We start from the raw sequence: 27,903 nt of genomic DNA, 5'->3' as shown, positions 1-27,903 counted from the left end.
GTGGGTTCTGGCTAAATTTATCTTTAGCTGCTGTTAACTAGATCATGTGAATGAAATCAAACCTTTTGCTTTCATTTCCTTCCTTGTTTTGTTTTTCATATTCTTCTGAGGGCATCAGGTTCCAGTGAAGATGTTGGGCAGGATTTTACAGCTTCGCTCGAACGAGACCGGAAATTCCCATCCAAAGTCAATGGGACATTTTTGTTGTCCGCCCCTCACCTGCTCCGATTTCATGGCGGTGGGGCGGTGAGATTCTACCGGTTGAGCCCCTGATCTTTTTCTTTCACAAGTTCTGGAAATCAGGGAGAATTAGAAGGAATTTGCTCTTGAACTGATTATAAACACTTTCTTGCTATTTTGTCACAGCCAGCTTCTGGCAACACACATACAGATGCACATTTCATTATCTTCTGTTTTTAAGTGAGAACATTGATATGTTAGGGTGTAACCGAGAGAAAATAAGACATATTTGAATATTCAAGCAATTTGTCTACACTTCAGCATATTATGTCATGTTGAAAATTGTTGCAGTATTTTGCCTTTATCTTATTGAAAATTGTTACCAAATGCTGCAGTTCATAAATCTGCAATTTTAACAGGAAGCGCTTGAAGCCCCTCATCAATTACATATAGATTTCAAATAAACAAAAAAAAAATGCATCAAGCTGACATTTAGTGCACAAGATCACTACTCAAGTTTCCTCTGTCAGCAGATCATCTTTCAGGTGAGAACCAGTTGACTTGTAGTAAAAAATCCCTCCCATTATCTTGGGTACCCATTGATTGCAACTATTTATTGGGCCTTTTCTTGTTCTTTTGGTCTCATGTCCCTGCTCTTTCTCCATCATCCTGAAGTTTTTAACCTTTATTTATCCAATTAAAGTTCAGCAGTTATTATTCAATTTGCCTCCAAAAACATTTCGGGCAGTACATTGCAGATCACCAGAACTCATGCATTGAGAAACTCCAATGAAATAGATGTGTTAGGAAACTGTTCATAGGGATTGCTGCTGATTATATACAAGAAAACACGGGGCGGCACGGTAGCACAGTGGTTAGCACTGCTGCTTCACAACTCCAGGGACCTGGGTTTGATTCCCGGCTTGGGTCACTGTCTGTGTGGAGTTTGCACATTCTCTTCGTGTCTGTGTGGGTTTCCTCCGGGTGCTCCGTTTTCCTCCCACAGTCCAAAGATGTGCGGGTTAGGTTGATTGGCCATGCTAAAAATTGCCCTTAGTGTCCTGGGATGCGTAGGTTAGAGGGATTAGCGGTTAAATATGTGGGGGTAGGGCCTGGGTGGGATTGTGGTCGGTGCAGACTCGATGGGCCAAATGGCCTCTTTCTGTACTGTAGGGTTTCTATGATTCTATGAAAACATTGGACATTGCCCAGACAGAACTTTCTCTTGCAATTCTCCTTCACATCCCCAGAAAGATATTACAGTGTTCACTTCTGACCATGATTTAGCTCAGATAGGGATTGAACTGATTTTTATTAATCAGGAACCCCACGCACCCCAGACATACTCTCTGCCACCTTCTTCTGTCGGGTAAAGTCTGAGGTCATGTACCAACTGACTCAAGAACTGCTTCTTCCCTGCTGCCATCAGACTTTTGAATGGACCTACCTCACATTAAGTTCATCTTTCTCTATACCCTAGCTATGAATGTAACACTACATTCTACACCTTCTCCTTTCCTTCTCTATGAATGGTATGCTTTGTCTGTATAGCGCGCAAGAAACAATACTTTTCACTGTATACTAATACGTGTGACAATAATAAATCAAATCAAATCTTTATTTTCCATTCAGAGTGTCAATGTTCCTCGTCCAACAACATTATGCTCTCCCCATCTGTTTCTCTTTCTTTTTCTCTGCAAATATTTATACATTTGCCGGAATTCTCCAGTCTTACACACCCGCTACCACTGCTAGCCAGAATGGAGAATTTGGCACTGAACCAAAAGTAGGACTGGATAATCTCAGCCGTGGGTGAAATCGGAGAATTCCGGCCATCATCTCACATTGGTAAAAGTCAAGATTTATCCAAAATAATATTTTGTTGACGGTCATTAACATTTTTGAGCATGGATAATAACATAACCATTGAAAATAATAAATCATAAACGATTAACTTATTTTTACCATCTTTACACTGGATAATTCAAATTACTGGCTCTATGATCAAGAGGAGAGTGACTCGACAACCACACTAGAAACAGATCAAAGATTCGCTATCATAGAGTCATGAAGGTTTACAGCACGGAAACAGGCCCTTCGGCCCAACTTGCCCATGCCGCCCAGTTTTCACCACTAAGCTAATCTCAATTGCCTCTGTTTGGCCCATATCTCTCTATACCCATCTTACCCATGTAACTGTCTAAATGCTTTTTAAAAGACAAAATTGTACCCACCCCTACAACTACATCTGGCAGCTTGTTCCAGACACTCACCACCCTCTGAATGAAACAATTGCCCCCTGGACCCTTTTGTATCTCTCCCCTCTCACTTTAAACCTTTGCCCTCTATTTTTAGATTCCCCTACCTTTAGGAAATGATGTTGATTATCTACCTTATCTATGCTCCTCATTATTCTATAGACCTCTATAAGATCACCCCTAAGCCTTCTAAGCTGCAGGGAAAAAAGCCCCAATCTAACCAGCCTCTCCTTATAACTCAAACCATCAAGTCCCGGTAGCATCCTAGTAAATTTTTTCTGCACTCTTTCTAGTTTAATAATATCCTTTCTACAATAGGGTGACCCAACTGTACACACTCACACATAAACACTATTATGAATTGGGAACACATGGCCCTTACTAAAAAGTTAAGTCTATAAAGTGGGAAGTTGTGCGTGGAGTCTGAAGAGATAGGAGAGGCACTAAATGAATATTTTTTGTCGGTATTCACACTGGAGAGGGACAGTGTTGTTGAGGGGAGTACTGAGATGCAGGCTGTTGGACTGGATGGGATTGATGTTCATAAGGAGGAGGTGTTAACAATTCTGGAAAGGGTAAAAATAGATAAGTCCCCTGGGCCGGATGGGATTTATCCTAGGATTCTCTGGGAGGCTAGAGAGGAGATTGCAGAGCCTTTGGCTTTGATCTTTGTGTCGTCATTGTCTACAGGAACAATGCCAGAAGACTGGAGGATAGCAAATGTTGTCCCCTTGTTCAAGAAGGGGAGTAGGGACAACCCTGGTAATTATAGACCGGTGAGCCTTACTTCTGTTGTGGGCAAAGTACTGGAAAGGATTATAAGAGATAGGATTTATAATCACCTAGAAAGGAATAATTTGATTAGGGATAGTCAGCACGGTTTTGTGAAGGGTAGGTCGTGCCTCACAAACCTTATTGAGTTCTTTGAGAAGGTGACCAAAGAGGTGGATGAGGGTAAAGCGGTTGATGTGGTGTATATGGATTTCAGCAAAGCGTTTGATAAGGTTCCCCATGGTAAGCTTTTGCAGAAAATACGGACACAAGGGATTGAGAGTGATTTAGTGGTTTGGATCAGAAATTGGCTAGCTGTAAGAAAACAAAGGGTGGTGGTTGATGGGAAATATTCATCCTGGAGTTCAGTTACTAGTGGTGTACCGCAAGGATCTGTTTTGGGGCCACTGCTGTTTGTCATTTTTATTAATGACTTGGATGAGGGCGTGGAAGGATGGGTTAGTAAATTTGCGGATGACACTAAAGTCAGTGGAGTTGTAGACAGTGCGGAGGGAAGTGGCAGGTTACAGAGAGACATAGATAAGCTGCAGAGCTGGGCTGAGAGGTGGCAAATGGAGTTTAATGCGGAAAAGTGTGAGGTGATTCACTTTGGAAGGAGTAACAGGAATACAGAGTACTGGGCTAATGGTAAGATACTTGGTAGTGTGGATGAACAGAGGGATCTAGGTGTCCATGTGCATAGATCCCTGAAAGTTGGCACCCAGGTTGATAGGGCTGTTAAGAAAGCGTACGGTGTGTTAGCTTTTATTGGTAGAGGGATTGAGTTTCGGAGCCAGGAGGTCATGCTGCAACTGTACAAAACTCTGGTGCGGCCGCATTTGGAGTATTGCGTACAGTTCTGGTCGCCGTATTATAGGAAAGATGTGAAGTGTTGGAAAGGGTGCAGAGGAGATTTACCAGGATGTTGCCTGGTATGGTGGGAAAATCGCATGAGGAAAGGCTGAGGGGCTTGAGGTTGTTTTCGTTAGAGAGAAGAAGGTTAAGAGGTGACTTAATAGAGGCATACAAGATGATCAGAGGATTAGATAGGGTGGATAGTGAGAGCCTTTTTCCTCGGATGGTGTTGGCTAGCACAAGGGGACATAGCTTTAAATTGAGGGGTGAGAGATATAGGACAGATGTTAGAGGTAGGTTCTTTACTCAGAGAATAGTAAGGGCGTGGAATGCCCTGCCTGCAGCAGTGGTGGACTCGTCAACGTTGAGAGCGTTCAAGTGGTTATTGGATAAACATATGGATGTTATTGGAATAGTGTAGATTAGAGGGGCTTTAGATTGGTACCACTGGTCGGCGCAACATCGAGGATCGAAGGGCCTGTACTGCTGTGGTGAACCATCGTTGGTTGCCACTAGGTAGTACTGAGTCAGGGTCTGGCCAGTACTACGAGTATGTATATATGTTGCTGTTGGGGTTAGGGATGGGTTGTTCTACTTGTTGCTGTTGGGGTTAGGGTTGGGCTGTTACACCTGTATTATAGTTATTATGGTACATCCCAGTCGGGCTCCGCCTCCTGGGAGAGGTATAAAGGTCACTGCTCTGTCTGGGACCCCTCAGTCTGGGATCGTGTACTATACATGGTAGCTTCGTTGTAATAGTAAATAAAAGCCTTTATTTCCTTGAGCATCTCAAGCCTCGTGTGTGATAATGTGCATCAACTGCGCTGTAATGTTCTATGTTCTATGTTCTATAAAAGAGTACCTTGTATTTGGAGATTTGCACAAGATTAGGTTCCACCACCTCATTATGAATTGAAAGCCTGGATGTTTAGACTGAATTTTGCCAAGAATTTCAAAGTCTATTTCGCCTAAATGGAAAAAAAAGAACACTCGTGAATGCTTCTTTCCACTAATTCATTACAGCACAGCTTTAATAGGAATAAATAAGTAGCATTAAAACTCCTAGGATTCCACTTCTTCTTTTAAATTGTGTACTTTTCATTGTAATTTTCCCATACACTTATAATCAAATTTCACTCAACTGCAAGCAATGATATTTTCCAATGTAATACCATCAAATGGCATTATCATTGATTTTTGTTTCGATTAACTTAAAAGCATGTTATTTATTTTAATATAAGGAAGTAAAATGAATACGTTGAAGGCACCATACTGTAAATTTTGATAGGTGGTTAAAAAAAGAGGACATCAGGACAAAATCATTTTCCTTCTTTGAAATGGTCATTTCTGCTCTATTTTACTGTGAGGTTCTAGGATTGATGTGTAGATATGCAATATTCCTTTCCTGAAGTGAAAGAAATTCTGTTACTTCTTTGAATTCTTCTGAATGAAACTGCTTCATTCCAAAAAAAAAAGCTTGTGCGATGATTTCTCAACCCTGATCCAAATTTAATTTCTCCTCTGGAATCATTACAAATTCAAGTGGAGTCAATGAATAAGTCATTACTGTCCACATTAGAAAGCATTCAGCAGTGAACGCCATCATTTATATCCGGCATTTAATTACCATTTGGACATAGCACCATGTTCTTAATTAGTTTGCTAATTAATTGTTTTCTGCAGAGCTCTGCAAACTCTCTGCCTTGTCTTTCACACTCACTCTCATGTAGTATTTCATGATTTTTCTAATGTTTAGGAGAAACTGATTGCTATTTTATCACACAGGCATCTGTATAGCACAAAAAATGATTTTATGTGAAATATCAACTGATATATGCCTTTGGGAAAAAGTATTAATTAAATACATTTTTTTACTCCAAAGAGACATGCTTATTTCCTGCAAGCAAGATTATTGTTATCTTCTCAGGGTTGTGAGAACTAAGAAATGGCAAGTTTGAGCCTTCACATGTACTGCAAAACTGCCCTGACCCATTGCATGGAATTTCACACCTGGGAGGTGTCGAGGTCCACTTCATAAAAAGTGGTACGTTGGCACAGTGGTTAACACTGCTGCCTCACAACGCCAAAGACTTGGGTCACTGTCTGTGCAGAGTCTGCACATTCTTCCTGTGTCTGCGTGGGTTTCCTCCGGGTGCTCTGATTTTCTCCCACAGTCGGAAAGACATGTTGGTTAGGAGCATTGGCCATGCTAAATTGTCCCTCTGTGTATCCGAACAGGCGCTGAAGTGTGGCAATGCGGGGATTTTCACAGTAACTTCATTGCAGTGTTAACGTAAGCCTACTTGTGACAAATAAATAAATTTTATACTTTAAAAAATGGGCTCTTGAACACAAGATATTACAGACACCAAGCACCGGACATTAATTAACTGTAATTCTGAATGAATAAGAGAAGGCTCAAACTCAAACTTATTTACTACACAAGACACAAGGCACCACTCATTCATACAAGATTGAGTAAACATTGGGCAGAATTTTCCGACCTCTTTCCTCTTGCAGCAGGAAAACGTTATAAAATCGGGTGTAAAGTGGCGAGCATGAGTGGCATCAGTTTTTGCGCCTGTCGCAATTTTACGTCTCCCGGATTTCTGGCATGGCCAGCCTCTCTCCGGAAATGGGTGAGAGGTTGATTAATTTATTTAAATTTAGTTAAATGTTTATTTCAATGTGTTTAGCGAACCTGGTGCTCAATCGTCCAGGCTCGCCTGCCTTTATGGCCTCGCCGGGAGAGGTTCTCTCTGGTGAGGAAAACACCTGCTCCCCATGAACGGGGAACAGTCGTGTTGACTTCACCGGTGGAACTGGAGGCCATTGAGGCTCCCTGGGGCGGCCAAGTGCAAGGCAGGGGTGCCTCTTGGGCAGTGCCAGACTGGCAGTGTCACCCTGGCACTTGAGCAATGCCAGCCTGGCACTTTGGCAATGTCCACCGTGCACCTGGGCAATGCCCACTGGGCAGTGCCAGGGGTAGGGGCCAATGGGGCAGGCCAATGTGGGGACGGGGGCCCGCTGCCATTCTACATGCGATTGGTGTGTGGGGGGTGGAAGGGAGCCCACTGCTGCTCTGCATGTGGTGTGGCTTTTGCTACCAAATAAACCTGTTGGACTTTAACCTGGTGTTGTTAAACTTCTTGCTCTGCATGTGATCAGTGGGGAAGGGAATGGGGGCCACGATTCGTCGGGGTGGCAGGGGCTCGGTGGGGGGTGGCAGGGGCTGCATCTCGGGATGTAGGCCCCCACGATTGCGGGAGGGGAGCTAGTTGAGGCTGCCTGCAGTAGCAGGGGCCTGACAGCTCTCTCTTTGTCTGAGAGTACTAGGTCTCTTGCTGTACATGATATATAATCAATACACTTCAATGTAGGGAACAGGATTAAGAAGTTTGATGGTGATACAGAAATTGGTCTTATGATTGATGGTTAGGGAAAAAGCTGTAGACTGCAGGATGATATCAATGGACTGTTTGAGTGGGCAGGCAAGTGTCAAATGGACAAGTGTGAGGTAAAACATTCAGGAAGAACAACCAAGTCCAGGGGAAACACAACAAATGATCCTGCAGAGTACAGAGGAATACAAGGGCCTTAAGGTAAATAACATGATGTCTGTAATGTATGGGAGTACTTTCCTTTATCGACTGACACCAAAATACTAGTTAGATTAGAGCTAGATTGCAGCACAAAGTTCTCATCATCACTTTACAGGAAGGATGTGAGCACACTCAGAGGGTATGGAAGAGATTTATGAGGATGTTACCAAGTATAAGTTATCACGATGAGGAAAGATTGGATAAGCTGGGATTGTTTTCTCTGGAATTGTGGATGCAGAAAGAATGGCTACAACAGTGATTTAACAACAATAATGTCAATAGTGGCTTTAAAATGGCTTTCTGGCTGAACGTTAAGCATGCTGGGATTTTTGGTCAATTTATAGATTAAAACCAGATGCAGGTCGTAAAGTTGCTCTGGTCTGGGAACTGTGATCTGAGCTTCCCAGATAAGGGAAGATGTTTACATTAACCGAGAAAGTGTGGCTTCGATTTATATGGCTGTTATATATGGTACATGATAAATGAATTAAGTGTAATGGCATCATTCACAAGTAATTTCATTGGAGATTCGAGCCATGTGATCTATTTCTGGTTACTGTTGGCTGGAAGACAGAGAATCTTCCTGAAGCGAGTGGAGAATTGTGGATAAAAAGACATGTGAGCCTTTGTTTGCCAGTGATAACTCAAAGAGACCAACCATTGCAAGAAGACCTCTACCCTGAAGGATGCTTCAGGGAAGAAGAAGATAGATTCTACATTAATCGAGGACATTTCTTGGCCAAGGTTTTCATTAACTCAATAGTATTTATTTTCAGTTAAATAGTTAAAGTTGATGTTTAGCTAAAGTTGATGTTCAGTTAAAGTTAATATGCAGTTAAGAATTAAAGTTCAGTTAGAGTTAAAGTTTTGGCACAGTGGTTAGCACTATTGCCTAACAGCGCCAGGGACCTGGGCTCGATTCCCGGCTTGGGTTACTGTCTGTGTGGAGTTTGCACGTTCTCCCCGTGTCTGCGTGGGTTTCCTCCAGTTTACTCCCACAGTCTGAAAGACATGCTGGTTAGGTGCATTAACCTGAACAGGTGACAGAGTATGGCGACTAGGGGGGTTTTACAGTAACTTCATTGCAGTGTTAATGTAAGCCTTACTTGTGACTATTAAATAAAAATTTAAAACTTTAAGATTAAAGTTCAATGAAGAGTTAATGAGCTGCAAATGTTTATGGTTGAGTTTGTACTAGAATTGTTAAATAAAGAAATTATTGAATTACTGTCCTTGTCTCATTAAACTGGAATGCTTGGAAGAATTTTAAATTAAAGCTGTATAACAGAACAAAAGAGGTTGAGAGGATATTTCACTGAGGTGAATAAAATTATGAGATGAGATAGACTGGATAGGAAGAACCAATTTCTGTTCACAGAGAGATCAATAAGCATGGGGAATATCTTTAAAATAACACTTGAAGGGGTTATAGAACAGCTGAGAATTTTTTTTAGTGTTGAGATCAATGCTGTTGGTGCAGGCAGTCTTTTGGTTAGATCAGTATCCTTGAAACTTGTTCTGGGGGTCTGGAACTCACTGCCTGAAAGGGTGCCAGAGGCAGAATCCCTCATCACATTTAAAAGGGGATCAGATTGGCACTTGAGGTACCATGGCCTACAAGGTTAAGGAGCCATAGTTGGAAGTGCACTGAGACTGGATAGGTCATTTTGGCTAACATGGAACATGATGGGCTGAATAGCCCCCTTCTGAACTGTAAATCTTTCCATGCTTCTTTTTTCCTGAGGTCCTCCTTCCCAGGAGGATGTACGAAATTCCAGTGCACAATTTAAAAATGAGAAAAGGAGTTCACTCAGTGCCCAAGCCAATATTTATCCTTTCAACAATCAGCATAATCAAAAACATATTGGGGCAAAAATCGGAGCATTGTTGTGCTTTTCACAGCTGCAGGACAAGCATTAAATATTCATTTAGCCATAAGACTGCCTGCCCCCAACCTGTATAAGCATCCATCTCACCTCAAAATGTGTAAGTCTTACGTTTTAGCAATCCCTGCTCATTACCCTCAACCCCAACTCTTGATGTTCGACATTCAGGTGCGTACATTTCCAAACATTATCTTTTTGCGAGCGGGCGACACTGAAGTCCACTGTCAGCTGAGAAAACAATCTTGTAGTGGGGAAGCAAGCAGGCTTTCAGCCCTGTCCAACAATCTCTGTTAGGGCAAAGTATGCCCACTAACGCTGGACCGCCAGGCGCTGCAGACCTGAATTTACAGACCGCAATCTTCTTACTCAGAAACCAAATATCATAAGTTCAACAATGATCAACAAATATCAACAACTTCAGACAACTTCTACCCCACCTCAACCCCTTTGCCTTCATTTCATTTAATTTTTAACTGTTCTCTACCTTTTATTTCTTTATTGTCTTCTTTTATTTTTCTTTTGCCCCCACACTTTCACCCTATTTTATCCCCCCATTGCTTCCCTTCCCCCCCCCCCCATTTTACCTCTCTCCCACCCATCTTCCCCCCTCCCTCCACACCTTCATCTGTCATAGTTTACCCTCTGATTTCAGCTTGTCTGCTGTTTGGCCTTTCACACCTTCTATTCTCTCTATGGGCTGCCATTTGCACCTCTAAGCCTTTCCCCTGGTTTCTGTGGCTGTGACTCATCTTCCATTCCCTCACCCTGCGGTAAAAATGTCTCCCACTTTCTATGCCTTTCAGCTTTGACAAAGGGATTTCTTTCCTTACAGATGCTGCCAAACCTGTTGAGATTTTCCAAATTTCTCTTTTGTTTCAGATCCCAGCATCCGCAGTAATTTACCTTTATTACAAGTTCATGTGCAGGTAACAGAAAAAAACATTTCTAAGTAATTAAACATAGGTTTACACTAATTAGGTGAAAAAAAACAATTTTTTTAGTTTTGAACAGGGTCCCGAATGTGCCTTACCTGGCCCCTATGTCTGGCAGATTCTCATCATGGATTGATGGTCAGATGAACGTTCTAAAGTTCAAAAGCTCTGAAATACTGACTAAATACTGAGGAGAGGGATTTCATAGATGACCACATCTCTGCTTTCCTGCAGTAACAAAGAGGTTTGACTGTTTAGTCCATCTGCTTTTTATACAATGCAGCGTATGGACTTTGTCTTGAACAACGATTGCTCTGACTGGACTTTCATCGTAAAATTTTGAACACTCCGGTGCTGTCTTCAGCTGGACTACTCTAATTCCCACATGTATACATACACACATGTAAATTAGGAACAGAAGAAAGTCATTCGGCCCTTTGAGCCTACTCTGCCCTTCAATAAGATTGTGGTTGGTCGATTTTTTGTTTCAAGTCCTGATCACCTTCAATTCCCTTGTTCAACAAGAATCTATCTACCTCCCCCATAAAAGTATTCAATCACCCCTTTGCCCTCTCCCCACTCCTCCCACCCTGCCCTCCGATCACCTTCTGAGGCAGAGAGCGCCAAAATTGCACAACACTCAGAGGAAACAAATTCTCCTCATCTGTATCATAAAAGGGTGATTCCCTCATTTTAAAACCAGCTGCTCTGGACTCACGCATAAGGGGAAAAATCTTTCCATGCCCCGCCCCTTGTCAAGACCATTCAGGATCTTATATGCCTCAACCGTGGCCTAGGGCTCAGTTCCTCCCTCTGTGACTGGATCCTAGACTTCCTAACCCACAGAGTGCAAACTGCAAGGCTAGGCAATGACACCTTCTCCACAATTATTCTCAACAGTGGTGCCCCCACAAGGCTGTGTGCTCAGCCTCTTACTATATGTCTTATGCACTTATGACTGTGTGGCCAAATTCCGCTCCAACTCGATTTTCAAGTTTGCTGATGACACCATTGTAGTGGATTGGATCTAAAACAATGATGAGACAGAGTATAGGAATGAGATAGTGAATCTGGTGAATGGTACGACAATAATCTCTCCCACAACGTCAGTAAAACGAAGGAGACAGTTATCAACTTCAGGAAGCAGAATGGAGGACGTGCCCCTATCTACATCAATGGGATGAAGTGCAAATGGTCGAGAGCTTCAAGTTTCTAGGTGTCCAGATCACCAACAACCTGTCCTGGTCCCTCCACACCGACACTATAGTTAAGAAAGCCCATCAACACCTCTACTTTCTCAGGAGGCTAAGGAAATTTGGTATGTCCACTACGATTCTCATCAATTTTTATAGATGCACTATTGAAAGCATCCTTTTTGGATATATCACAGCTTGTTATTGCTCCTGCTCTGACCAAGACTGTAAGAAACTACAAAGTGTTGTGAACATAGCCTAGTCCATCACGCAAATCAACCTCCCATCCATTGACTCTGTCTACACTTCCTGCTGCCTCAGAAAAGCAGCCAGCATAATCCAGGACCCCACGCACCCCGGACATACTCTCTTCCACCTTCTTTCATCAGGAAAAAGATACAAAAGTCTGAGATCACGTACCAACCAACTCAAGAACAGCATCTTATCTGCTGCCATCAGACTTTTGATTTTTCTCTACACCCTAGATATAGCTGTAACATAACATTCTGCACCCTCTCCTTTCCTTCTGCCCTACAGACTCTATGAATGGTATGCTTTGTATAGCGCACAAGTAACAATACTTTTCACTGTACCCCAATACATGTGACAATAATAAATCAAATCAATCAAGTCACCCCTCACTCTTCTAAACTCTTGTGTAAACAGGCCGGATCTGTCTACCTTTCTTCAAAATAAAACCTGCCCATTTAAGATGTCAAGCTAGTAAATTATGTATCTTCTGCCTAATTATTTTCCTTGAGCTTTGGCTCCTGTCTTTGCCTCCATTTCACTCCTCATGATCTCTTGCCTTTGAGCTCACTGACATATTTTTCTCCATCAACCTCTCTTCCATGTCAACTTCCCAACCGATCTTCATGGCTACACCGGATTAAATATCTCCCACTTTCTATACCTTTTAGCTTTGACAAAGGGTCATCCGGCTCTAAACGTTAGCTCTTTTCTCTCCTTACAGATGCTGCCAGACTTGCTGAGATTTTCCAGCATTTTCTCTTCTGGTATCATGGTTACACCACTGAGATCGTCAGCTCATGTGGTCATGTTTCTCCCATTGTACCAATAAGGCAAGGCCACTTTGGATAATTTCCTTCTCACATCACATCCCCCTTCCACATCCAAACTCTACCTCTCTGTCTGTCGCTGGAAAAAAAATCTCCCTCAATTTTCCCACAGCAGCACTTTCAAATTTCCAACTGTTGAGGCCTGCCCCCCCTTGCCCTGCCCAGATTTACCACAGCATTTCTGTAGCTATTGAGTTGCTTAATTCCATGAAATTACAATTATCACACTTGTCCATTCAGTACAACACTCACCTTTGCTCCTTAAATCCAAGAATGCAGAGATAAAGGATATGATCTTTCATCCAGAACCAGCTGTACCACACTCCCTTCTCCCACACACACCCAAAAGGCAGCACAAGGTCAACCACTATGTGCTGCAGGCTGTTCGGGCAAAGGTGACCCTTTGGAGCAGTGGCATTCTATTCAGCATGGCTGAATGGAGCGAGTTGTGTCTATGAGCCAGTGTTGGTGTGCAGATTCAGGAATCTAGGAGAATTGGATTGGAACATTGGGAGGTCAGCAGCCATTAAGCCAGTCTGAGTCGGAGCGACGTTTGGAGGAAATTCAAAGGTAAAAATGGGAAATCTCTCATAACAGATATGGGTTTTAACTCACAGTGAACACTGATGTCTTAGTGGGCTGCCAAGAAATCCATGGGATCTGTCTTGATCACACCTGCCATTTGATAGAATGATAAAATCCTACAGTGGAGGAGGAGGCCATTTGGCCTATCGAGCCTGCACTGACAACAATCCCACCCAGGCCCTATCCCCGTAACACCACATATTTACCCTGCTAGTCCCCCTGACACTAAGGGGCAATTTAGCATGGCCAATCAACCTAACCCCCACATCTTTGGACCGTGGGAGGAAACTGGAGCACCCGGAGGAAACCCACGCAGACACGGGAAGACCATGCAAACATCACACAGACAGTGACCAGAGGCCAGAATTGAACTTGGGTCCCTGGGGCTGTGAAGCAGCAGTGCTAACCACTGTGCCACCATACCGCCCACTTCTTGGGATTTCGATCACAATTTGTCTGTTATTTCATATTTGCCTCATGTTAATTCTGAATGTCAAAGTATAAGACGGATATTAGGTGCAACTCTCGCAAAAGCTTTCCTAATGTTGTCCCCATTGGGAAAGCTGTGATTCTCTATAGGTGTGTTGGCACAATTAAGATTGTAATCCATCCAAACTTAGACACATTTTTTTGGAGCCAGGGATGAATCCCGCCAGAAAAGATGTGAGTGGGACCTAAAGGCACCACCTAGGCTGGCTCCTCAGAGATCAGGGCATCATTTTTACAAAGTACCCAGATTGCCAGACTACTCTACAGACACCCCTCTCCTGGTTACTGGCAAAGACCACCCAACCCCCCTAATTGCAGGCAACAGCCCCCCTCACCAGTACGAACATCTCCCCCCAAAGTGAGCACATCGAAGGGCAACTAGAAATGGGCAATAAATGGTGGTCAGCCAGCCACACCCATGTCCCATAAATGAATAAAAAAATGAATAAAAATTTGCTGCAGTTTTCACACCAGGAGTTCAGATTTCTGTGTGATGAACCTGAAGAGGAACAGCTGAAAAGACTTTAAGGTATTATTGTCTGCAGGCTTTTTCTGCTCCTGCAGCTTGAGTAGTCAGTATCCCGTGTAGATTTACTTGTAGTTTCTCTCTGTGTCTTGAAGTAAAATATTTGTTACCTGAAGACAGTTTAGATCAGTAATCCACTGACCATTGTCAACCCAGAATGATTTAAAGCTAGCAGCCGTTGCTGTATAATGGAGAATTGATATAGGGTCAGTTCACACTTGCTTATGATCAACTGGCTTCTGCAGCTTGCACTTGTTAAGTATTGAAGGGGGAAAAATATACAGATGGGTACACATAAGATGGCTGCCTGGCACACAAACAGTCACCTGGGAAAGAGACATTAAACAGGCACTGACTTTCAGTACAGACAGCCACCTGAGACTAAAACATAAAGGACAGACAGCTATTCAAAGTTAAACATGCAGGAACCAAATCTTACAGGAAGCCAGCCAGGGCTTAAGGATAAGGACAATAGGGGTAGATAATGAGATTAGCTACAGGTGGGATTGGGAATACATAACTGCAGGAAAACCAATTACTGTAAATTACTATATGAAGAGGCCGAAACTAAAACCATTGATAGCCACTGACGTAGGAAATGTATCCATTCATAAGACAATGCGATGTTAACATGTTCATGTCTGTGTCTGTCTGTATTTGTCTATAACGATGTGTTAATGATCGATCACCTACTAGATTACAATGATGTGGTAATGGCTAGATGTCCAGTCCATCTATTGTGTAAAGGGTATAAAGATGGACCGCTCCTATTGTCTCATTGAGAGAAGGTTTGCTGCTTGTTAGTGCCTTTTCTCCACAAAGCTTCGTTAAAATAAAACTGTATTCTTGAAACCTTCAAGCCTGACTCAGTGGTACTTTTCCCACAACAGTATCAACATTGTGGACTTTGTGCATAGCCTGGTGAAGACAGGCAGGTTGAAGTGAGTGATATGAGTGTGCTGGACTGGTGATTAAATATTGTGCCCACACTTCTAAACCCCCCCTGCTGACAGCGTGCGTACAAATTTTAGCTGCCGGCCTGCCAGATCATTCAGAGGGGATCTCACCTGTACATAATTGATGAGGTTCCAAGCACAGAATTTGGTGTGGAATCCCACCACTCAGGTCAGTGGGAAAGGCACTGTCAGAGTCACCCGTCACCACATTTGGTCTTAAAATTTGAGAATTCTCGCCAGAGTGTGGACAAGGCCAGACCTGGAGAGCCAATTGCTGTCTCCCTCAGAGAACACCCTAATTGTGCACTAAAGTTACATTAATTTTACAGATTAGAAAATCTATAAGAGCTGTTGCCAATTAAAGGGTGGTTTAGCTGTGTTATTTAAGCCTAAATGTGTTTGGAAATGTTTAAGAAGCACTGCTAATTGTGTCATGGTATTCTTGTATTTAAGTTTAATTCTAAAAATTTGTTTATTTAAATAAATGTTTTACTTTTATATAAAATCATCACAGTTGGTCTGAGAAGTTACTCCTTGATTTCAGAAAACCTGCTCATAATGCCAAACCACTTGAAGTTTATTTATTAGTCAGAAGTAGGCTTACATTAACACTGTGAAAATCCCCTAGTCACCACACTCCAGCACCTTTTCGGGTACACTGAGGGAGAATTTAGCATGGCCAATACACCTAACCTGCACATCTTTGGACTGTGGGAGTAAACCGGAGCACCTGGAGGAAACCCACACAGACACGGTGGAAACTCCACACAGATAGTGACCCAAGCCAGGAATCGAACCTGGGTCCCTGGCGCTGTGAAGCAGCAGTGCTAACCACTGTCACCATGCCGCCAGCTATTTTATGTTTCCCTTTGGGATTTGGGCAGCTCGGCAATTGCCATCTACCATGCTGTCACACTTAGTCTTGGAATGCAACAGCTAATAAGGATAAAGATGGCAGAAGCAAAATGAAAGCAATTTCATTTATCCTGCTGCATCCAAAAAAAAACAAGCTACTGGTACTTACATGAATCTAAATGTGCTTTCAATGAAGAACTTTGGATGTAGGCACCAGGTGAAAATGCAGTGCAGATTAGTCATCTGTGAGTTTCATCAAAATGACTCCATTACAAGATATTTTAAAGGCTGCATTTGTTCACACAGGGTTTTTAATTTTCAATCTGATGAAGTATTGTTTTATGAGCTCAAGAGCAGCATATCTGAATGGATTTAAAACATTGGTGCAAGCACAATGCAAGACTTACTTGATCTTAACATCAACAAATCTGAAGCAATAATATATAAGTATTAAGACAATTCCAAGTGAAATTAGCTGGATAATATCTGACACATTGAAATGAAGTCAATTGTCAACCACAATGAAATGCAAATCATTGTTGAAAATAACTTTCCCATTTTCCTCTCTTGAGCACGGAGGATGACGTAGGTAATGAAGAACCTCAGCCTTCAGATCCACTGGGGCAGTTTTCCTAAAATCTGCCACATCTGTGAGGAAACCCAACAGAAGTTTCCCTTTTTCATTCCCTTCAATGAAACACTCTGTGATATCCATGTCAGAGGGAAGTTCATAGATCCGATACTTCGCTCTCATTTCATCAAGAACTTTTTGGACGCCAAGAAAACCACTTTTGGTAGGAAATCGGGATCCAGATTTTTTCCAAAGTGAATGCCATCCACCATTACCTGTTATCAGTAACATTTGAGATATATTTGTTAAAAAAAAATATTGAAATTCAGATATGCGGAAATGAGGGGGCTTCAAGATGATCTTGACAATTTGAGGGTTTTTTTCGTTCATTTGTGGAACATGGGCGTCACTGGCTGGCCAGCATTTATTGCCCAGCCCTAGTCATCCTTGAACTGAGTGGCTTGCAAAGCCAGTCCTGGGGCAGTTGAGAGTCAACCACATTATTGTTGCTCTGTAAGATACGAGTAGTTTGGTAGGTCTCATGAAGGGGCTTTGAATCTTGTTTAGCTTAACAGTAAGTTTTTTGTAATTCATAGAACATAGAACATAGAACATTACAGCGCAGAACAGGCCCTTCGGCCCACGATGTTGCACCGACCAGTTAAAAAAAAACTGTGACCCTCCAACCTAAACCAATTTCTTTTCGTCCATGAACCTATCTACGGATCTCTTAAACGCCCCCAAACTAGGCGCATTTACTACTGATGCTGGCAGGGCATTCCAATCCCTCACCACCCTCTGGGTAAAGAACCTACCCCTGACATCGGTTCTATAACTACCCCCCCTCAATTTAAAGCCATGCCCCCTCGTGCTGGATTTCTCCATCAGAGGAAAAAGGCTATCACTATCCACCCTATCTAAACCTCTAATCATCTTATATGTTTCAATAAGATCCCCTCTTAGCCGCCGCCTTTCCAGCGAAAACAATCCCAAATCCCTCAGCCTCTCCTCATAGGATCTCCCCTCCATACCAGGCAACATCCTGGTAAACCTCCTCTGCACCCTCTCCAAAGCCTCCACATCCTTCCTGTAATGTGGGGACCAGAACTGCACACAGTACTCCAAGTGCGGCCGCACCAGAGTTGTGTACAGTTGCAACATAACGCTACGACTCCTAAATTCAATCCCCCTACCAATAAACGCCAAGACACCATATGCCTTCTTAACAACCTTATCTACTTGATTCCCAACTTTCAGGGATCTATGCACACATACACCTAGATCCCTCTGCTCCTCCACACTATTCAAAGTCCTCCCGTTAGCCCTATACTCAACACATCTGTTATTCCTACCAAAGTGAATTACCTCACACTTCTCCGCATTAAACTCCATCCGCCACCTCTCGGCCCAACTTTGCAACCTGTCTAAGTCTTCCTGCAAACTACGACACCCTTCCTCACTGTCTACCACACCACCGACTTTGGTGTCATCAGCAAATTTGCTAATCCACCCAACTATACCCTCATCCAGATCATTAATAAATATTACAAACAGCAGTGGCCCCAAAACAGATCCCTGAGGTACACCACTTGTAACCGCACTCCATGATGAATATTTACTATCAACCACCACCCTCTGTTTCCTATCCGCTAGCCAATTCCTGATCCAATTTCCTAGATCACCCCCAATCCCATACATCTGCATTTTCTGCAGAAGCCTACCATGGTGAACCTTATCAAACGCCTTACTAAAATCCATATATACCACGTCCACTGCCTTGCCCCCATCCACCTCCTTGGTCACTTTCTCAAAAAACTCAATAAGGTTAGTAAGGCACGACCTACCTGCCACAAAACCATGCTGACTATCACCTATCAATTCATTACTCTCCAAATAACTATAAATCCTATCCCTTATAATTTTTTCCAACATCTTGCCGACAACAGAAGTGAGACTCACCGGTCTATAATTCCCGGGGAAGTCTCTGTTCCCCTTCTTAAACAATGGGACAACATTCGCTAACCTCCAATCTTCTGGTACTATACCAGAGGCCAACGACGACCTGAAGATCAGAGCCAGAGGCTCTGCAATCACTTCTCTTGCCTCCCAGAGAATCCTTGGATAAATCCCATCCGGACCAGGGGATTTATCTATTTTCAGACCCTCCAGAATATCCTGCACATCCTCCTTATCAACTGTAATACTGTCTATTCTACTCCCTTGCAACCCAGTGTCCTCCTCAGCTATATTCATGTCCCCTTGCGTGAACACCGAAGAGAAATATTGGTTCAATGCTTCACCAATCTCCTCCGGTTCCACACATATCTCCTCCGGTTCCACACATAAATTCATTCACGGTTCATGGGCATCGTTGGCTGGCCAGCATTTATTGCCCATCCTTAACTGCCTGAGGGAAATTGAGAGTCAACCACATTGCTGTGGCTCTCCAGTCTTTAAGAAACAAAACAATGGGAGTGGAGAGAGCATCAAGACAGGCTAAAAAGATGTGTATTGTCTCCAGACAAGACAGCCAGTGAAACTCTGCAGGTCCACGCAACTGTGGGAGTTACAAATATTGTGACATGAACCCAATATCCCAGTTGAGGCCGTCCTTGTGTGTGCGGAACTTGGCTATCAGTTTCTGCTCAGCGACTCTGCGCTGTCGTGTGTCGCGAAGGCCGCCTTGGAGAACGCTTACCCGAATATCAGAGGCCGAATGCCCGTGACCGCTGAAGTGCTCCCCAACAGGAAGAGAACAGTCTTGCCTGGTGATTGTCGATCGGCCATGAACATATTGAATGGTAAGCAGGCTCAAAGGGCTGAATTGCCTACTCTTGCTCTGAGTTTCTAAGCTTCTCAGTGATTCTATGGATTGTGTGGATTTCTTCTGTGAAAATTATTCCTTGGTGGTTTTTTAAAAAAAAAAATCATCATTTTGACAAAGAAAATAACATGTTGCCATGCTAACCCGAAATATTTAGTGTATATCTACCTTTATGGTAAGAATACATTAGGAAGGTGTTTGAATATCATTGATTTTGATTTACTGAGTTAAGAAGAAACACGGCCTTATCTTAATTTCTCCAATCACAAATCACAGAAAATTGCAAGACAAAAAAATGGCCAGTTTATCGACTGCTCTTCCCAACATTTAATTCTATTCTAGCTCATTCCACATTCCTTTTCACATTCCCCCTTTTTGAAATATTTCATTCCCTATTGAAAGTACCTATTAACTCTGCTTCACCCATGCTTTGTGCAGAGAATTCCACACTCCATATAAAGCAATTTTTCTCGCCTTTAGATTTTTGTGATTATCTTTAATATGTGGCCTCTTGTTACCCTCTCACTAATTGAAACATTCTGTCATGAGCTATTTGATCAAAACCTTGAAGACTTCTGTCAGATCATCTTTTCTCTCCTCCATTGAAAAAAGCGCCAACTTCCAGAAGGCTTTCTTCCCAAAGGTAAACATTCATCACCATTACACATGGAACAAATCTAAGCTGCAATTTTTACATTGTTATTTATAGTCTTCCCAACCCCCAAAATCGCAGGCAACATCCCATGTTTGACCTAATTAAGGTTATTATTCAGGTTCCAATGAGCTTTGTGAACTGATGTTTGCATGCCGATACTAATATGGCAGTATGATGTGGATAGGGCGATGTTTGATGAAGGAAATTGTGTGTTGGGAAAGACAAAAAGGATTTTCTGATTCTGCTGTGGAGATTCCGGTGGGGAGAAGGGACACCATTCTCCAATCGGATGGTCAGAGACCGCTCCAGAAAATTGGGGAATGTGTGTGGCAAGAAGCGGGAGAACATATCCGAGGGACTTGCATGTAATATTTGGAGCTATCCATTGGTACATGTAACATTACGTTTTCATTAGTCTTTCTTTTGACTCGAGGCCACTCAGTAATTTAATTTACAGTAAAAATATCACTTACCAGAGGTTTCAGAGCCAATCACAAGGGGATTACAATTACTCAACTTATAATGCCCAGCATTGACAGCTATTCTCTATTTCCTAGTTCCAGGTCAATTCATTGTGTACATTAATTTTTTTTATTTAGAACCATAGAAATGTTACAGAACAGCATGGCATGGACGTGTTGGCCATTCAGCCCAACACGTCCATGCCATCCTGAGGACACCAAGGTGCCTTTTCTAATTCCACCTTCCTGCTCCCAGCCCATAGCCCTGGAGCTTAAAGCACTTACGGTGCAGATCCAGTTACTTTTTAAAGAATTTAGAGTCTGTGCCTCCACCACCAACTCAGGCAGCGAATTCCAGACACCCACCACCCTCTGCATAAAAAAGTCCTTCCTCATGTTCCCTCTACACCTACTGCCACTTATCTTGAATCCATGTCCCCTGGTTCTAGAATTCTCTATCAAGAGAAACAATTTTATCCTGTCCACTATATCTCTTCCCTTCATAATTTTGTACACTTCTATCAAGGAGGTTCAAGGAGCTGTTCCGATAGTTACAATCTTTTTGCACACAGAACAGATTATATAGAACTAAATATCAGGAGGAAGATAAATAGCAATGATAGGGAATTTGATTATCGTTTTTCCTGTAGAATTTCAGTCCGCACAGGCTTGAGAGTGCCTAGTATAAGGAAACTAGAAATCAAAAATACAGGAAAATCACATACCGGAAGGCTGGATTATTAGGAGTTTGCCATTAGTTTCCAGGAGGCTGTGAAAGTACTTGACGGTATCAGGCACACTTTCTACAAAATACAACATCTAGACAAGAAGGAAAAAAACACCAAAAAAATGCAAATATATTCACATACAAGACAAATACTTATGTTAAAATTAATTGTGATACATCCCTCATAGTGGTCTTGGAATTCAAAATGAGACCAAAGGGATATCCTGGTAGATTTCTGACAGGAGGGAGGGCATTAACATGGGGCTGAAGCTGCTTCTGTCAGGATTGATCCCTGCATTCTCTAGTTTGTCACATTCATCGGGATGAGTTTTGAATTAGCAGTAATGGAATGTTTGGTCCAAATATACCAATCTTATTTAAAAAGTGAGAAACTGATTGTTGTAATACAAATGTATTTTCTTCCCAATTAAAGTTAAAGCTTATTTATTAGCGTCACAAGTCGGCTTATATTAACACTACAATGAAGTTACAGTGAAATCCCCTAGTTGACACACTCCCGTGCCTGTTCAGGTGCATTGAGGGAGAACTTAGCATGGCCAATGCACCTAACCAGCACATCTTTCAGACTGTGGGAGGAAACCAGAGCATCCGAAGGAAACCTACACAGACACGGGGATAACGTGCAGACTCCGCACAGACAGTGACCGGGGAGTCGAACCTGGGTCCCTGGTGCTGTTAGGCAGCAGTGCTAACCACTGTGCCACTGTGCTGCCCCTCAATCTAAAGGCACTGATTTATGATCTGTTACAGTCTCATAGGGTTGACAGGCAACAGAACTGAACCAAAGAGCTACATTTCCTCTGTGAGCATAAAAATTAAATGAGTCAGAATAATATCATAGAAATCATAGAAAGAAATCATAGAAACCCTACAGTGCAGAAGGAGGCCATTCGGCCCATCGAGTCTGCACCGACCACAATCCCACCCAGGCCCTACCCCCACATATTTACCCGCTAATCCCTCTAACCTACACATCTCAGGGGCAATTTTAACCTGGCCAATCAACCTAACCCGCACATCTTTGGACTGTGGGAGGAAACCGGAGCACCCGGAGGAAACCCACGCAAACACGAGGAGAATGTGCAAACTCCACACAGACAGTGACCCGAGCCGGGAATCGAACCCGGGACCCTGGAGCTGTGAAGCAGCAGTGCTAACCACTGTGCTACCGTGCCGCCCCATAGGATCATAGAATCCCTGAAGGCGGCCATTTGGGCCAGTGAATCTATATCGACCTTCTGATAGAGCATCTTACCCAAGCCCACCCCATCTCCTATCTCCCAAATCCCAAATATTTCCCCTCTAATCCCCGAACCTACACATCTTGGGACACGAATGAGCAATTTAGCATGGCCAATCCACCTAACCTGCAAATCAGTTAATTGATAATGGGCAACTGCCTCATAGCCAAACCGACATTCCCTTTCACCCATTACACACAAATAGGTAACTTCAAATAGGAACTGCTGGATTGTTACCAGAAACCAGAATTCTGACCCATTTCCTCCCTCCATATCCCAAGGTTGTATAAGCCAATTTTTATTTACAGCATGGAAACAGGGCCTTCGGCCCAATTTGTCCATGCCGCCCTTCATTTTAAACCCCTAAGCTGGTCCCAATTGCCTGCATTTGGCCCATATCCCTCTATACCCATCTTACCCATGTAACTGTCTGAATGCATTTTAAAAGACAAAATTATACCCGCCTCTACTACTACCTCTGGCAGCTTGTTCCAGACACTCACCACCGTCTGTGTGAAAAACTTGCCCCTCTGGACCCTTTTGTATCTCTCCCCTCTCACCTTGAATGTATGCCCTCTAGTTTTACACTCCCCTAACATTGGGAATTGATATTGACTATCTAGCTGATCTATCATAGAAACCATACAGTGCAGAAAGAGGCCATTTGGCCCATCGAGTCTGCACTGACCACAATCCCACCCAGGCCCTACCCCCATATATTTATCCGCTAATCCCTCTAACCTACGCGTCTCAGGACTCTAAGGGGCAATTTTTAGCATGGCCAATCAACCTAACCCGCAAATCTTTGGACTGTGGGAGGAAACCGGAGCACCTGGAGGAAACCCATGCAGACACAAGGAGAATGTGCAAACTCCACACAGACAGTGACCCAAGCCGGGAATCGAACTCAGGTCCCTGGAGCTGTGAAGCAGCAGTGCTAACCACTGTGCTACCGTGATACCGTGCCCCTCGTTATTTTATAGACCTCTATAAGATCACCCCCAGCCCTCCACGCTCCAGAGAAAAAAGTCCCAGCCTATCCAGCCTCTCCTTGTAACTCAAACCATTAAGTCCTGGTAGCATCCTATTAAATCTTTTCTGCACTCTTTCTAGTTTAATAATATCCTTTCTATAATAGGGTGACCAGAACTGTACATGGTATTCCAAATATGGCCTTACCAATGTCTTGTACAACTTCAAGAAGACGTCCCAACTCCTGTATTCAATGTTCTGACTAATGAAACCAAGCGTGCTGAATGCCTTCTTCACCACTCTGTGCACCTGTGACTCCACTTTCAAGGAGCTATGAACATGTACCCCTAGATCTCTTTGTTCTGTAACTCTCCCCAATGCCCTACCATTAGCTGAGTAAGTCCTGCCCTGGTTCAATCTACCAAAATTCATCACCTCGCATTTATCTAAATTGAACTCCATTCGTCAGCCCACTGGCCCAAATGACCAAGATCCCATTACAATCCGAGATAACTTTCTTCACTGTCCACTATGCCTCCAATCTTGGTGTCATCTGCAAACTTACTAAACATGCCTCCTATATTCTCATCCAACTTATTAATATAAATGACAAATCAAAGTGGACCCAGCACTGTTCCCTGAGGCACAACGCTGGTCACAGGCCTCCAGTTTGAAAAACAACCCACTACAACCACCCTCTGGCTTCTGTCATCAAGCCAATTTTGTCTCCATTTAGCTACCTCACCCTGGATCCCATGAGATTTAACCTTATGCAACACCTACCCTGAGGTACCTTGTCAAAGGCCTTGCTAAAGTCCATGTAGGCAACATCAACTGCACTGCCCCCATCTACCTTCTTGGTTACCCTTTCAAAAAACTCAATGTGAGACATGATTTTCCACTCACAAAGCCATGCTGATTGTCCCTAATCAGCCCTTGTGTCTCTAAATGCCTGTAGATCCTGTCTCTCAAAATACCTTCTAACAACTTACCCACTGCAGATGTGAGGCTCGCTGGCCTGTACTTCCCAGGCTTTTCCCTGCTGCCCTTTTTAAACAAAAGCACAACATTTGCCACCCTCCAATCTTCAGGCACCTCACCTGTGACTATCGATGATTCAAATATCTCTGTTAGGGTACCTGCAATTTCCTCCCTAGCCTTCCACAATGTCCTAGGATACACTTCATCAGGTTCCAGGGATTTATCTACCTTGATGCGCTTTAAGACTTCCAGCACCTCTTTCTCTGTAATATGTACACTCCTCAAGACATCACTATTTATTTCCCCAAGTTCCTTAACTTCCATGTTTTTCTCAACAGTAAATACTGATGAGAAATATTCATTTCGGCTCGCAACCATCTCTTGTGGATCTGCACATAGATGACCTTGTTGATCCTTAAGAGGCCCTATTCTCTCTCTTGTTACTCTTTTGCCCTCTATGTATTTGTAGAAGCTCTTTGAATTCTTCTTTGCCTTATCTGCCAAATCAATCTTGTGTCCCCTTTTTGCCCTCCTGATTTCTCTCTTAACTCTATTCCTACACCCTCTATACTCTTCAAGGGACCCACTTGATCCCAGCTGCCCATGCATGTCATGTGCCTCCTTCTTCTTCTTGACCAGGGCTTCAATATCCCGAGTCATCCAGGGTCTCCTACTTCTGCCAGCCTTGCCCTTCACTCTAAGAGGAATGTGCTTACCCTGAACCCTGGTTAACACACTTTTGAAAGCCTCTCACTTACCAGATGTCCCTTTGCCTTCCCACAGACTCCCCCAATTGACTTTGAAAGTTCTTGCCTGATACCATCAAAATTGGCCTTGCCCCAATTTAGAATTTTAACTTTTGGGCCAGACCTATCATTCTCCATAGCTATCTTAAAACTAATAGAATTATGGTCACTGGTCTCAAAGTGATCCCTCACTAACACTTCTGTCACCTGCCCTTCCTTATTTCCCAAGAGGAGGTCAAGTTTTGCCCCTTCTCTAGTCGGGCCATCTACATACTGAATGAGAAATTCCTCCTGAATACACTCAACAAATTTCTCTCCATCAAACCCTCTAATACTATGGCTGTCCCAGTCAATGTTGGGAAAGTTAAAATCCCCTACGATTACCACCCTATTTTTCATGGAGCTATCTGTAATCTCCTTACATATTTGCTCCTCAATTTCCCGCCGACTATTTGGGGACTTATAGTACAACCCTATTGTGGTGAACCATTGTTGGTTCCCACCAGGTAGTGCTGAGCCATGGTCTGGCCAGTACTATGAGTCTGTAGATATGTTACTGTTGGGGTTAGGGTTGGGCTGTTCTACCTGTTAATATAGTCCTATGGTACACCCCAGTTGGCTCCGCCTCCTGGGAGAGGTATAAAGGTCACTGCTCTGCCTGGTGACCCTTTAGTCTGGGATTGTATACTGTATATAGTAGCTCTGTTATTGTTGGCAATTTCCCGAGTACATCCAGCCTCTCGTGTGTTATATCGCGCATCACCTATCAAAGTGATTTCCCCTTTCTTATTTCTCAGTTCTACCCATATAGACTCAGTGGCCGAACCCTCGGATATATCCCCTCTCAGTACTGCCATGATGTTTTCCCTAATCAAAAGTGCAACTCCCCTTCCTCTCTTACCTCCTCTTCTATCTTTCCTATAGCATCTGTACCCTGGAATATTGAGCTGCCAGTCCTGTCCCTCCCTTAGCCATGTTTTAGTAATTGCTATAATATCCCAGTCCCACGTACCCATCCATGCCCTGAGTTCATCTGCCTTGCCCGTCAGGTCTCTTGCATTGAAATAAATGCAGTTTAATCTGGACTTCCCTTGCTCTCTGTCTTACTTTTGCCTGATCTGCCTGGTACTTGTAAAACTCTAGTCTTATCTTAGCAGATATCAGCAAGCTTATCATTTGCCAAATATCAATGATCAATTATCAAATATCTTGAGCCTCAGAAAGTGCTCCCCAAATACATTTCACAAAAAACACTTATAGCCAATATACAGAGTAGATTCGTTCCATTAATCTGGAATGTATCTGAACCCCAAAGTCTCAGAAATGTGTCCAACAGACTGTGCTATTGAATTACCCAAAGATTGCAGCTTCTTAACAAATTTTTAAGTCATATTATTTACAACTACTTTATTCATCCACTATTTCATCTTTAATCTACATTCCATTGAAATGTATAATCATATAAACATACAGGAGAGGAGGAGACCAATTCAGGCCATTGTGTCTGTACCAGTACTTTGAAATCCCCAGGGAACTTATTATTTTGATGTCAAGTTCCCTTTCCCTTCACATTAAGGAACATCTATCTGACTGAAATATAATCATGTGAAAACTTTGGATGGATAGATAGTTGTTTCAAAGGGCATCACTTTTATAAGGAGCAATCAGGCAAACGTTTTTTATTCATTTGTGGGACATGGGCATCACTGGTTGGCCAGCATTTATTGCCCATCCCCAGCTGCCCTTGGAGGGTAGCTGAGAGTCAACCACATTCCTGTGGCTCTGGAGTCACATGTAGGCCAGACCAGGTAAAGACAGCAGTTTTTCTTCCCTAAAGGACACTAGTGAACCAGATGGTTTTTCCAACAATTGACAATGGTTTCATGGTTGTCAGGAGATGCTTAATTCCAGATATTTTTTATTGAATTCGAATTCCACCATCCGCCATGGTGGGATTCATACCGGGTTCTCAGAACATTAGCTGAGTTTCTGGATTAATCGTCTAGCGAAAACACCACTAGGCCATCGCCTCCCTTAACGTGGGAAGAGAGAATCAGAATCGTTCTCCGCAGTTACATGCCAAAACAGCACAAGACAGGTTTGGATGAAAGGAGCTCTTTTGCCCATTTCAGATCATCCTTTCTGATCCCCAAATCTATCGCACCTTCCACTTGTATCCTGGCATAATCGCATGTTCCTTCCCCACTCAATTTCCAATCTAAATTGTGGTCAAATGCTGTAGTGATTTCCTCTAACATGGAAGAAAATTATGAGAGATTGACGCTGGAATGTTGTCCAATACAAAATGGCAGGTGTTCATGAACATTGTCTGAAGTCTCTAAACAACCTACCCACGCCGCATCTGTTACCAGAGGTGTGAATGAAAGCAGCTCAAAGGTTTGGAATAGCTTACCTAAAAGGAAGCAAACATGAATCATGCCTCTAAAAATGACTATGATGCATACACCCATCAGTACTTTGACAATAAGTAACACAGCTGGGAATTTGTCTAGAATTGACATTCAGCCCTGACTGAC

General features: G+C 43.0%; 2 protein-coding genes across 3 annotated transcripts in view; both read right to left on the bottom strand.

Moving 5' to 3' along the window:
• Positions 1-10,606, bottom strand: part of LOC144503556 (histamine N-methyltransferase-like) — a 77,369-nt gene extending 66,763 nt beyond the window's left edge. Inside the window, exon 1 of the mRNA XM_078228039.1 lies at positions 10,583-10,606. The gene's annotated coding sequence lies outside the window, so the exon portion shown is untranslated. The remainder of the gene's footprint in view (positions 1-10,582) is intronic.
• Positions 10,607-16,433: 5,827 nt separating this feature from the next.
• The window catches only part of LOC144503555 (histamine N-methyltransferase-like), a 30,688-nt gene continuing 19,218 nt past the window's right edge, over positions 16,434-27,903 (bottom strand). The window contains exons 5-6 of one of the 2 annotated variants that reach the window (XM_078228036.1): positions 21,404-21,497; positions 16,434-17,013 (exon numbers count right to left, since the gene is read on the bottom strand). In XM_078228036.1, the coding sequence (XP_078084162.1) occupies positions 16,673-17,013; positions 21,404-21,497 (435 nt within the window). In that variant the 3' untranslated portion in view covers positions 16,434-16,672. The remainder of the gene's footprint in view (positions 17,014-21,403; positions 21,498-27,903) is intronic. The other variant, XM_078228037.1, reaches the window with a different exon arrangement.

This window comes from Mustelus asterias, chromosome 14 (genome assembly GCF_964213995.1).
Source record: "Mustelus asterias chromosome 14, sMusAst1.hap1.1, whole genome shotgun sequence".
Lineage (NCBI taxonomy): Eukaryota > Metazoa > Chordata > Chondrichthyes > Carcharhiniformes > Triakidae > Mustelus > Mustelus asterias.
The sequence above is the reverse complement of the archived record's forward strand: the minus strand, read 5'-3'. Positions and strand labels throughout refer to the sequence as shown.